The sequence below is a fragment of the Argentina anserina genome, chromosome 3 (genome assembly GCF_933775445.1).
Source record: "Argentina anserina chromosome 3, drPotAnse1.1, whole genome shotgun sequence".
NCBI classification, from domain to species: domain Eukaryota; kingdom Viridiplantae; phylum Streptophyta; class Magnoliopsida; order Rosales; family Rosaceae; genus Argentina; species Argentina anserina.
The window spans coordinates 361,682-374,951 of record NC_065874.1 but is presented as its reverse complement, the minus strand read 5'-3'; the positions used below and the strand labels follow the sequence as shown (position 1 = coordinate 374,951).

The 13,270-nt window shown below is 38.7% G+C and overlaps 2 protein-coding genes across 2 annotated transcripts; both read left to right on the top strand.

The window, feature by feature from the left end:
* The first annotated feature begins 1,426 nt into the window (after positions 1 to 1,426).
* Positions 1,427 to 2,977, top strand: LOC126789413 (uncharacterized). Its single transcript, XM_050515562.1, has one exon. The coding sequence runs from the start codon at positions 1,427 to 1,429 to the stop codon at positions 2,975 to 2,977; it is 1,551 nt and encodes a 516-aa protein (XP_050371519.1).
* An 8,032-nt stretch (positions 2,978 to 11,009) lies between these two features.
* LOC126787918 (cysteine proteinase inhibitor 1-like) lies at positions 11,010 to 11,687 on the top strand. Its single transcript, XM_050513838.1, has one exon. The coding sequence runs from the start codon at positions 11,160 to 11,162 to the stop codon at positions 11,502 to 11,504; it is 345 nt and encodes a 114-aa protein (XP_050369795.1). The 5' UTR covers positions 11,010 to 11,159; the 3' UTR covers positions 11,505 to 11,687.
* The last annotated feature ends 1,583 nt before the right edge of the window (positions 11,688 to 13,270 follow it).

The following is a 13,270-nucleotide window of genomic DNA, read 5'->3' as shown; positions in this document are numbered from 1 at the left end:
AGAACAAGACTCGTTCTGCTGATGTTAACCATCATGAAAATCATCAGAGCTATCATGACCAGTACTCCGAGCTTTGGGAAGGAGTGCCTATGCATGTGAGAGAAGTTGAATGGAAGCTTGTCGCTGTCGCGGAATTAGATCCAGAAGAAATCAAATTTATGAAGGGGATGAATAGGCCTCCTGTTCGTGAACAAAAGGTTGTGGAGACTCTAAAGGCTCAAGTTATGAATCTAATTGATTCCTTCAACCCTGAAGGCGTTTTGATATGTTCTATGTTGTGGATGACAACGTTGCATGAAGAGGAGGAGGCATACGAAAAGTGTCATCGAGACTACTTACAACCGTCACTGCAGTCCACAACAAAATTATTTGATGATGAGAATGTTGATATTTCTAGGCTGGCCAATTTGGCAGGGATACAACTCGAGAAAATCAAAGCCTACAATTCAGAAAGATTGGCTTTACTGAGAGCTGAGAACTTAAACGAGGAGAGGTTGAAGGAGATGAGCCATCATTACTTAAGATTCTACAAGGGAATAAGGAGTTTAAACTTGAAAATAGAAATTTTGAAATTTCACTTGACACACTCGCGGTGTGAACTCAAGAATTTAGTAGACAAATTTTCGGCAACACTCAGAGGTGAACTCCGACAATATAAGGAGGAACTAGAGACCACTAGGTCCAAAGTATATGAAATAATTACAATGCAAACTCTAGATAAGTCGCTCTCATGGTTACCTAATTCGTGGAAGACAATTTGTTTGTCTGCTATCGTGAAACCAATAATATTAGATGCGAGAGTAGGAGGATTAAAGAGGTATATTGAGCTTCTTGATAGTCGTCGGACCTACGTGAAAGACAAAACCGTCTAAACTTGTTTAAATAGTTGGATGCTTACTAGTTCATTTCATTAATATTTTCTGTAGTTTCCATCTATGATATTTTAATAACTTCTTTCAATTGGATTTTTTATTTAGATGAAATTTTCTCTATTAACCATCTATATTGTTTGTTTGGATTCTCAGATCTAAATCTAATTGCTTGAGTTCATGTTCACTGTGCCATATACTCGAGCTAGTTTCAATGAACACCACAATTTCTTTTTTTTGGAGCAATCAACGAACGCCTTTGTAGTGGTCAAAACTATTTGCATTCCTTTTACCGATTTGCGATTAATCGCACGAGTAAAAAACCAATTTCCTTTGGGTATTTACAAAACTTGTTCCCAAAGACACACACACATATATATATATATATATATATATATAATAGATTTCATTTCCTTGAAAAAAAAAAAAAAGTAGGTACCACCAATTACCAAACCACTGTCTTCTTCTATCAGCTCTGGTCTCCCTCCAGTCCACACCAATGGAACCCAGTTCTCAGTTCTTCTTCATCATCATCCTCTAGGGTTAGGGTTCCCGCAATGTCTCCTTCAACGACTCATAATTTCCTCTTCACTCTATTCCTCATCTTCTTCATCACTGCGGCCTCAGCCTTTTGGCCCGAATCAAATTTCCCCCCCAATTTTCACTCCTTGTACACCCACCACTGCAACGACGTCGTTCCCAACTCCCACGCTCCCAACTCGGAACTTGCCATCGACAATGGATACTTCACCGGCGGCGACAGTCTATTCGGCCAAACCCCAAACACAACCGCCTTGAATTTCCAGAGAAAAGTCTACTTCCAAGCCAAATACGACGGCCCAATCCTCAGAGGCTACTTAATTCTCGCAAACGAATCCGCTCCGGGGACAACAGGACTGTTTTCTCTCAACGGGCACTATTCAGATTCCGTTAGCAAGCTTTGTATGGTTGGAGGCGGGTCTGTAGGTGTTGTTCTGAAGCTTAAATATCCCAAAAACTCGAGCATATTCGATAGTTTAGTGACGGGGACTCTAGAGTTCGTGTCTGGTGAGAATGATACTGATGTGAGCTCTTTGGGACTTATCTCAATATTGGGGTTATCTCAGAAGTCTGGTTATCAGCCCACATTCATCGACTCCTTGGTGGGTTCTGATAGAGGGGAGAGTTTGGGTATGGATAGCTTATCTCTGGAACAACTGGGTGGTTCGATACAGAGTGTATGCAAACTTATTGGTGGTTTTAGAGTTGAAAATTATGAATTGGAGTATGAGAGTGGTTACGGAAATCTTGTTGGGGGAGATGTTGGATATGTATCAACAATGTTGGTTTCTGAGACTTGGTGTGAAGATGGGAAGATGCAGATGTTGCTGAGGTTCCTCAACTCGAGCGTTAGTGAAGGGTATAGCTTCCCCTTGGAACCTAGAACAACTTTGATCGCTGAAGGGGAATGGGTTGACAAGGAGAATCGTATGTTAGTTGTTGCGTGCCGGATTTTGAACTTTACAGAGTCATTAACTAATGCTGTTGTGGGAGATTGTTCGACTAGACTCGACTTTACTTTTCCTGCAAGGTTGTCTCTAAGGAATAGGGCTAGAATTGTTGGGCATATCTGGAGCAATAGAACGGTGGGTGATATTGGATTTCACACACTATCCGAACAGTCAACGGGCGTGGTAGTTTTCATGTATGAATTCACTGAGTATGACACAGTGAAGAAATTGTGTGATGTGAAAACTAGGGGAGGAAAGGGAAAGAAATACCCTGATGAGCATTCAGCAGAAATGAACCTTCATATGGTAGTGAGAAATGGTACGGGGCAGACTGGAGGCGCTCATTTATTCCCATTGTTTGTGGATGGTGACCAAAGTAGTGTGGTGAATATGAGCTATGAGTTAATCTTCAGATTCACTGATGGATTCAATTTCTTTGACAAGGGTTCCTCGGATTCTACAAGAGTATCAGCTGAAGGTTCTACAAGAGTATCAGCTGAAGGAATATACAATAGAGATAACGGTTATCTTTGCATGATAGCATGTAGGCATGCATTTTCAAAAGATCAAGAACTGATGGAAAACGATATACTAGCTAGACTGTGCTATCAATATTAGTCTCCAGTTTTGTCCATTGGATTCCAGGAAACAAAGATTTGTCAACGGAACTATTGCAAGCACAACGAGACAGTCAGACCCTCTTTATTTTGAACCGATGGGGTTACAGTACTGGTCTGAAAGACACGCTGCAAAGTCCATGTCAAGAATGGACTTGGAGAATCTTATGGTTCTCATTTCCAACACCCTTGCATGTGTCTTTGTGGGCTGGCAGCTCTATTATGTGAAGAAGCACCCTGATGTGCTCCAATTCATCTCTATTGTGATGGTTGTTGTTCTCATGCAGGGACACATGATTACTCTTCTGTCCAACATTCAGGCAATGTTTGTGCCACACCACAGTAGCTGGCAGAATAAGTTTCTTGTCACCGATACCAGACACATTAATGTCAATCCTTTTTTTGAAAACCTCATACCTGAACTCCACCGGTGGCTAAAATAAAAGAGTATCGGCATTATTTGACCAGTGTGTATGAGATGTTGGCCGCGAGATTATCAACGCCTACAATTAAGAAGAATTGGCTTTATTGGAAGCTGAGAAGAAGTTAAACGAGGCGAGATTGTAAGACATGAGCCATCACTAAAGATTATACAGAGGAATCAGGAGTTTGAACTTGAAAATCAAAATTTTGAAATTTCTCTGACACACTGATCTCAAAACTTTGGTGGATAAATTTTCGATAGCACTTGAAAGTGAGCTTCGGCAATATGAGAAGGAGCTAGAGACCACCAGTTCCAAAGTGTATCGGATAATTAGGATGCAATCCACCTTGTCTGACCTTTCATGGTTACCTGATTCGTGGAAGACATGCAACTTGTTTGTCTACTGGCTGGCATCAAGCCATTTATCATGTGTGAGAGGCTAAAAGAATTAGAAGGGTATATGAAGCTCAAGAATAGTCGACGGAGCTATGTGAAAGACAACCGTCTGAGCTTGTTTAATTAGCTGGACCTTTGATACTTACTAGTTCATTTTATTAGTATTTGCCATGCATAGATAGGTTTTCCTGTATGATGTTTTATTAACTTTCTTTTTATTGGATTTATTTTAAATGATTTTTTCTCTATTCTCTTATGCTTTGATAAATTTGTGCTTAAAGGTTGATCTGTATTGTTTGATGGGATTGGAGAGACACACATCTAAGAATTGACAAATAAAATAAAGTTTATAAGTGAGTGGATAATACCTAATTGTACCGAGGCATTTTGTGATTAAAACCCAACACTTGTGAGATGGCTAAATTAGAACAATATAGGTACAATTGGTCTACGGGCCACGTTTGTCGTTGTTTAACATGGTATCAGAGCGGGTCATTTTCTAGTCGCACTTTCAATCTGTTGTGGGTCCGAGTTTGGTGTCACTTTGTCATGAGCCCAAGATGGGTGTTATTATCATGTCATTGGAGGGTTCCGATTGGATAGTCACCAAGTATCGTTGGTTACTTAACCTTGGTTTATTTCGTCCTAGTTGTGGGATATTAATATGTCACGTGCATACTTAAAAATTAGGTTGCATGTGATAAAGCGTGTTGGAGAGGATAGGTAACACATCAAATAAGTGACAAATAAAATAAGTGTGTGGATAATACCCAATTATACCGAGACCTTTTGCGATTAAAAACAAATACCTATGAAGTGACTAAATTTAGATAATATCGATACAGTTAGTCCACAGATCAAGCTTGTTACTGTTTAACCATTCTCATATCTAATTGCTCGGGATTTTGATAAATTCACTAAATCGCCTTCTATTTTGATAAATTGATCCACATCGTTTGGATTTCAGCATGCACTTTTTTTGTATTTATGTCCTTGATTAGTTTTGGACTTTTGGCTACTGCAGGAGCCGTTCTTTTCGGGACAAATGCAAGAGTTGCATGAGTGCATGACTTGAAAATGAATGTTATAACGTCCACTACTCTTGCATAAACTACGGCACAAGCAAATGCACTGATGAAAAGCAATAGATAAAAATCTGCTAAAAAAAAGCAATAGATAAAAATGGAATAAGGGTGAGAAAGTAAACTTTCAGAAACTGTACATGGTTGCAAAACTAGCAAGAAGAAGTGAATGGCGGACAAAACTAGCACAAATTAACCACAGTTATATAATAACTAAGATGATCAAACTTAAGCAAACATCAGAAATTATCTACAGTTGTTTATTAAGTTCATTGTTCATTTACATTATTGGATCTTAGAGGTCAAAGTTTCTTATTGGGGAAAAATGATTCAATCAGTCCTTAAGGAGCTTGACATCTTACCTTTAAGAAAGTGTGCAATGCTCGGAGAAAACTTCTATCTTATTATATGCGAAGTGATTAACCATTACTGTACGCTCCGATGGTTTTTTATCTAATGTATAAAAGATTCTTTCGGAAAAATCACAGTACACTCCAATTGTACTCGGATATTTGAATTTAACTGTATGCAAAACAAAATATTATCTAGACCCTCAAATGAAGTTCTGGTAGGATGGTTGAAAATAAACATCCTCCCAGTCAGAAATTCAGTTTCTTAAGAAAAAAAATGTAGGCAGAAGTTCAAATCGATATCATACTTAATCTAATGATAACAAAACCTGAGAAAAAATCAACATCAATCGAGCGATCAACCTTGTACGTGATTCTACGTCGTTTTTTTTTTCGACAGGATTCGACAACATCAGTTGATACAGGTTCTCATGAAAGTGTGGACGCGCATGAAATTAACTCAATAATTTATGGAGTTTGGAAATAATGAAAACAAGATTTTAAACAGGGGAGATTCCCTCGTTCATAAAAAATAATAATAAAAAAAAACAGGGGCTACATGGAGTACATGCTATATACAATAATGAATAAGGGACAAGCCCAGAAACCCAATAAGCAGGAGCCAAATCTCAACAAACAAAGTAGGGGTGAGCACGGGACGGGGCTCATTCCACGTTCCGTCTCACTATTTTGAATCGGGACGAGACGAGGGTTTTTAAGAATGCATCTCACTCGGGATTAATCCCGGTTGGGACGGGACAAATCACACATTCCTATGAAGTTAAATAAAAACCTATATTTTTACTTTTTCATAACAAAGTAACATTCAATAATGAAATTTTAACAAAAAATATGCATATTATGTTCAAAATATTATAATTTACCATTATTATTTGAGTTGATATAATTTTAGAGTTATTAAGAACATAAATTAGTTTCATTTTGATACAAATATATAAGAATTTTTAAGTTTTCATTAAAGGTGGGACGAAACGGGACGAAGCGGGATAAAAATTATTCGTCCCACGTCCCATCCCACTATTATGAAACGGGACAGGATCAGGACGGGACGAAAGTTTTTAGACCTTCGTCTCGTCTCGTCCACATGAATTTTGGGATGGGATCGGGCGGGATTTGAATTTCTGTTTTTTATGCCCACCCATAAAACAAAGTAAAAACGAGTACAGATCAAGTTGATCAACTAATTAAATTAGTAATAGGCTATTCCTAAATAGGTTAGTACACTTTTATGACTTTGTGTGCGTTTGGGCCTGTAACAAATAGGAATAGGAATAGCAAAAGTAGGTTTAGGGAAGTTATAAGTTTACTATATTATCTAAAGATATGATTCTCAGTACCTACCATAACCATAGTATGCAACTCTCTATATATATAAAGAGGCTCCTATCGATGAATGATGTGTATCTTTGAGTATTGCTTGTAAGAGTTGATTGTATTCAAGCAATATCGGTGATCAAACAATGAATTGTTTCTCCTACAAGAACAAGACTCGTTCTGCTGATGTTAACCATCATGAAAATCATCAGAGCTATCATGACCAATACTCCGAGCTTTGGGAAGGAGTGCCTATGTATGTGAGAGAAGTTGAATGGAAACTCGTCGCTGTCGCGGAATTAGATCCAGAAGAAATCAAATTTTTGAAAGGGATGAATAGGCCTCCTGTTCGTGAACAAAAGGTTGTGGAGACTCTAAAGGCTCAAGTTGTGAATCTAATTGATTCATTCAACCCTGAAGGCGTTTTGATCTGTTCTATGTTGTGGATGACAACGTTGCATGAAGAGGAGGAGGCATACGAAAAGTGTCATCGAGACTACTTACGACCAACACTGCAATCAACAACAAAATTATTTGATGATGAGAATGTTGATATTTCTAGGCTGGCCAATTTGGCAGGGATACAACTGGAGAAAATCAAAGCCTACAATTCAGAAAGATTGGCTTTACTGAAAGCTGAGAACTTAAACGAGGAGAGGTTGAAGGAGATGAGCCATCATTACTTAAGATTCTACAAGGGAATAAGGAGTTTAAACTTGAAAATAGAAATTTTGAAATTTCACTTGACACACTCACAATGTGAACTCAAGAATTTAGTAGACAAATTTTCGGCAGCACTCAGAGTTGAACTCCGGCAATATAAGGAGGAACTAGAGACCACTAGGTCCAAAGTGTATGAAATAATCACGGTGCAAACTCTAGATAAGACGCTTTCATGGTTACCTAATTCGTGGAAGAGAATTTGTTTGTCTGCTGTCATGAAACCAATGATATTATGTGCGAGAGGGGAAGGATTAGAGGGGTATATTAAGCTTCTTGATAGTCGTCGGAGTTACATAAAAGACAAAACCGTCTAAGCTTGTTTAAGTAACTGGATACTTACTAGTTCATTTTATAAATATTTTTTGTAGCTTTCAATGATGTTTTTAATTATTTTTTTTATTTAGATGAAATTTTCTCTATTAAACATCTATATAGCTTGATTGGATTCTTAGATCTAAATCTAATTGCTTGGGATTTTGCTCAAGTTCATATTCACTGTGCCATATACTCCAGCTAGTTTCGACGAACACCACAATTTCTTTTTGTGGAGCAATCAACGAACACCTTTGTAGACTTGTAGTGGTCAAAACTATTAATTCCTTTTACCAATTTGCGATTAATCGCACAAGTAAAAAACCAATTTCCTTTGGGTATTTATTCCCAAAGACATCTGCATATATATTTATATATATATATATATAGATTTCATTTCCTTGAAAATACAAAAAATAAAAATAGAAGGAAAAAAAAAGGTGGGGTACCAATTACCAAACCACTGTCTTCTTCTATCAGCTCTGGTCTCCCTCCAGTCAGTCCACACCAATGGAACCCAGTTGAAGGGCTCCCACAATGTCTCCTTCAACGACTCCTAATTTCCTCTTCACTCTATTCCTCATCTTCTTCATCATCACCGCAGCCTCAGCCTTTTGGCCCGAATCAACCTTCCCCTCCAATTTTCACTCCATGTACACCCATCACTGCAACGACGTCGTTCCCAACTCCCACGCTCCCAACTCGGAACTTGGCATCGACAATGGCTACTTCACCGGCGGCGACAGTCTATTTGGCCAAACCCCAAATACACCCGCCTTGAATTTCCAGAGAAAAGCCTACTTCCAAGCCAAATACGACGGCCCAATCCTCAGAGGCTACTTAATGTCGCAAACAAATCCGCTCCGGGGACAACAGGACTGTTTCCTCATTAACTTTCTTTTAATTGGATTTATTTTAAATGATTTTTTTTTCTATTCTTTTTTTCCTTCTGCCCTGATGAATTTGTGCTTGAAGGTTGATCTGTATATTGTTTAATGGGATTAGATCTAATTGCTCGGGATTTTGCTCAAGTTGATGTTCACTGTGCCATATACTTGAGCTACCTAGTTTCAACTTTTAACGAACAAACTTTGTAGTTAAAAAAAATGTCATCTGACAGAATTATAACAATTTGTTTGTAGCGCGTACATTTTGTTACCGCTTAGCACGATGGTAAGTATGGATGTCTGATAGATCGATATGAAATGCCAATTCCGAAAGTTTAATTCTTGTTGTCTTCAGCGAATGCACCACATGAGAGCTTTTCCTTGAGCCCATAAGCACCTCACTGAGTCATCAGTCATATACAGTACAAGTTTCGCTTTCTATCTTTATAGATTGTTTCAGCATGCTTGATTCTTACTAAACCACAAGCTTGTTCTTACTGTTGTTCTGTATATATATATTATGTTCTCATAACATACTTAATTGATAATTAGACTCTACTTCTATATAAATCCAGTTTCATTTGTATCATAGCACTGTTGGACATGTACAGATTTATAAATTAATAACTTCCTGTCTACAAGAACATCAATCAAGGAGCAGATACAAACCTTGCACGTACTGTACTGTAAGAACTCCCTTACTTGGGATGCTTCTATTTAAGATTTGGTCTCTAAGAATAAGTGGGACAAATCAAAGCTTAGCTTCTCTAGTTCTTTTAGGGTATGTTTGTTACACAGGACTGTCTATGCTCACCTTATTTTCTATGACAGTCCTGGACTCTCCTAGCTAGGCTTATGCTAACTAAGACATGACCCATGTTTGGTGACAAAAGACCAAGGATTAACAACAGAAAAAACAACAAGAACAGGCAAAGAACGCACACCTGCAGATGTTAGAAGGTTTCATCAAAAGGTCATGTAGATCACTTTGGGATATTGGAACGATGTCTCTGTCAGCAGCATCAATTACATACCTGCGATGTCTTCCATATCAAGCAAGAATTAGAGATGAATCATAATGAAATTCACCCAATTTGTAATTAAAAAAATCAAAATCAAAACACTCATACATGAGAACGAATGCGAATCTGGAATTTATACTAATCAAACCTTTCTATGACTCCATATCAGAAGAATCATAACAATTCCAATCCCACCCCAAAAAAGAAAAAAGAAAAAAGAGCCACAAACACGAAATTGATCGATTCTTACCAGTTTTAAGCCACCCAGAAAACCAAAATGGTCAAATTGTTACCAAATCCTTCAAATAGCTGCAACTCATAGACACGAATTGCAAATCCCAGAAGATAAAGAAAAGAATAGGTAGAAGGGTTGAAGGTAAGAGTGAAAAGCAATTCATCCAAGAAGAAGAAAGAGGTCGAAGTAACTGAGAGAGAGAGAGAGAGAGAGAGAGAGAGAGAGAGAGAGAGAGAGAGAGAGAGAGAGAGAGAGAGAGAGAGAGAGAGAGAGAGAGAGAGAGAGAGAGAGAGAGAGAGAGAGAGAGAGAGAGTGAAAAACACGGGACTTACACAAACCCATGAAATATGAGGGGTTTGTGTAAGCCGGTATTTTGAGGACACGGGGCTTACGGAAGCTCATTAAATTATATCCCTGAAATCCCCAAACATAGGACAAAGACTTATTTTCTTATACAAGCAGTCTAATCCCATCCAATCCCATGTAACAAACGCCCCCTAAGGGTGAAACAGATCATGGCAATCTCCACTCCAGTCGCTGATCAAGATGGTGATTTTTGTTTGGGGCTGGCCTTAAATGGTAAATCCTCCAAATAAAGCTGATAAACATAATGTGGAAGCTTAATATTCCACCTAAGGTAAAAAAATTCAGTCCCTTGAAGCTTAATTTTCTACCTAGGATAGTAGGATTGCTTGTTGAACTCAGCAATGGCTTTCACACCCACCTGACCAAAGCACCTTGGATTGTGATTCAAGCGTCCTCAACTGCTTAGCAACACAAGAACGTGAATACAAAGATAAAGAATGGTAACAAACAAAACACAAGATGATCATAGATCGACCAGAGTTAGGCAGTCCAAAATACATGAGAAGAAAATCTCATTGAATAGTGCACCTAATTGGATATATATTATTGTTAATGTCACGGACTACATAGTTACTTATAACGCCCCAAAAAGTCATCCTTATCTTGTCTCTTGGTTCGTATCAACTTATGAATAAAACCATGTCCATAACTACAACAGTACAACTAGAGTCTCCCCCTCCCTCGTTTCTTGATCACAGTATTTGACTATTTGCCACCAAATCCATCAAATTCCTTAACTACCCCAACTTCCCGCCTCGAGCCATCTAGCACACGTTACTCACACGATGGCACTACCGTAATAAATCCCAAACACCGGGGTGCAACTAATGAGAAAATCTGGAACCTTCCATATACACCCGAGAGCCTGTGGATAATTTAGGTCTTGTAGATACTCGTACAACATCTCCTATTCATCTGCGCCTGCCTTTATAGCACCGACGCTCCATTACTTGCTTTACCCGTTATCGTCCCACCCACCAGGCCTATCTCCAAACCGCCTTTCTCCTCCTTTCTCTCTTCCTCTCATTCAAACACAACTTCAACGTTCACGATGCGTCCATTCTGCCTCCTCGCAATCCTCGCCGTCCTCCTTCCTCTGGCCGCCGCTGCACGCGGTGGTCTTGCCGGCGGGTGGAGCCCGATCAAAGACACCAACGACATCCACGTGAAGGAGATTGCCGAGTTCGCGATTTCGGAGTACAACAAGCAATCCGGGAAGAAGCTGGAGTTACAGAGCGTGTTGAAGGGCGAGACCCAGGTCGTCGCCGGCCAGAACTACCGGCTCGTCCTCGCTGTCAAGGATAAGTCGGCGGCGGCCAAGTACCAGGGCGTTGTTTATGAGCGTGCTTGGGAGCATACCAGAAAATTGCTCTCCTTCGATCAAGTCAAGAATTAATCAATGCATGTTGATCCAATCCGGTCGGTGATTCGGTCATGTCAGTATCTTCAAGTTTACTGTATTTCTTTTATTTTTCGTTATTGTAATAAAGGAATACTATAGCTTATTTAAATATTCAGACTCAATGTTCTTGATGTATTGTCTGGGAATTTTCTGCATCTAATATCTTTTATTTTCATATGATCGGTTTTTCTTGAGAGTTGTTTTCTTTACTTTATCCTATTTGGAAATGCATGCATTGTATATCTTGAAAGAAAAATATATGGGGTTTATCCTACAATCTTAACTGAGGGAGAATATGAATCGAAGTTAGTAATCGAACCATTGATATGAAAATCAATGCTAGTATGGATTGGAGAGAATTCAGCATATATAAGTCTTCATTCCCGGATCCGTCGAGGGCTCGACACTTGCAGTTGATCTCTATCGGTTGTGTTGTCCTATATAATTCCCTGTGATCATAACCTAACTCGGAGGAAGCACTTGTTACATAGTTTCATGTACTTTTGGTCCGTGAAAAGCCTTTTGAGATTATCCGTGATCTCCATAAAGAAACAAATATCGCTGTTTTATATATTGTTACTCCATCATTTGGTTGTCATTCTGTGTTTATACATCGATCGGAGATTCTATAATATTGTACGCTAAGTAAACAACTAATATTGTTCACCAAATCACTGTAGTAACTGTTGAACGTAGAATTATCGGGTTGGACAGTTAGGTTTGGATTGCAGGTATACTGGGCATATCTTATAGCTGTAAAATGGATCTAATTACGCTAGCTGAAAGCCGGAATACTAATGAAACCTTGGAACACAGCTCTAATCGAGCTTGATGCCGTAAACAGGTGCGTGTTAGAGCCAAAAGGAAAGCAGAAACTAGGGTGATCGATGCAGGTGCGTGAATGAAGTCATGTGTTTGGTTGGGAGATTAAGCGGAAATATCACCAAGGAATGGAGGCATGTGAATGAACATGTAAAGCAATGCAATGCTACTTGTACGATCGATGATGCAAAATTGGGTACAGCACTACATCCAGTAGTGTGCGACCTTATCGCTTCAATAAATGATAGACATCGAAGGAGAGGCTGATGATCGACATTGACAGCTAGGTAAGGAAACCATGCAGCATAACCCAGTGGCTATCACTTTCATTGGTTGTATCAAATCCAATTATTTGTTGGATTATGCCTCTGATTTAGTGGGAATGAAATGCCTAGTGACTTAAGAGTTACCATATCTATCTCAATTATTGAAATAATTGACACAATCATAATCATTGCAAACATATTTTAATCTCTTTTATATGGTACGTACATAACCATGTATGATACGACTAAGACACAAAGGATCATGAATTAATGAATAAGTGGATTAGGACGATTACAACTCAACATATGTACCGACATGCTAGAGATGATATAGATCTAGCTAAAACAAAACGAAAATCAAATTTCTCGCTCACCCTAGCCACTTGAGTGAACACGACATTATCTTATGGGTAAAACACTAAAACACAAGATATGATTGTAATGTGACGCTAATATCATAATCTGACAACAAAACAAGTAATTGAAGTAAAGTTTCATGACTCATTACATAAAAAACTAAGCAAAGCACAAGATGATACAAAATCGACCATCAAATTGTACGTGTTATGTTATGAAACCTAGGGCAAGTCAAGTTCTTCAAGTGATGTGCTCGATGTTAACAAATCATTCCAAGTTAGGTTTTCTAGGTTGAGGTGGATCTAAACTGGAGCA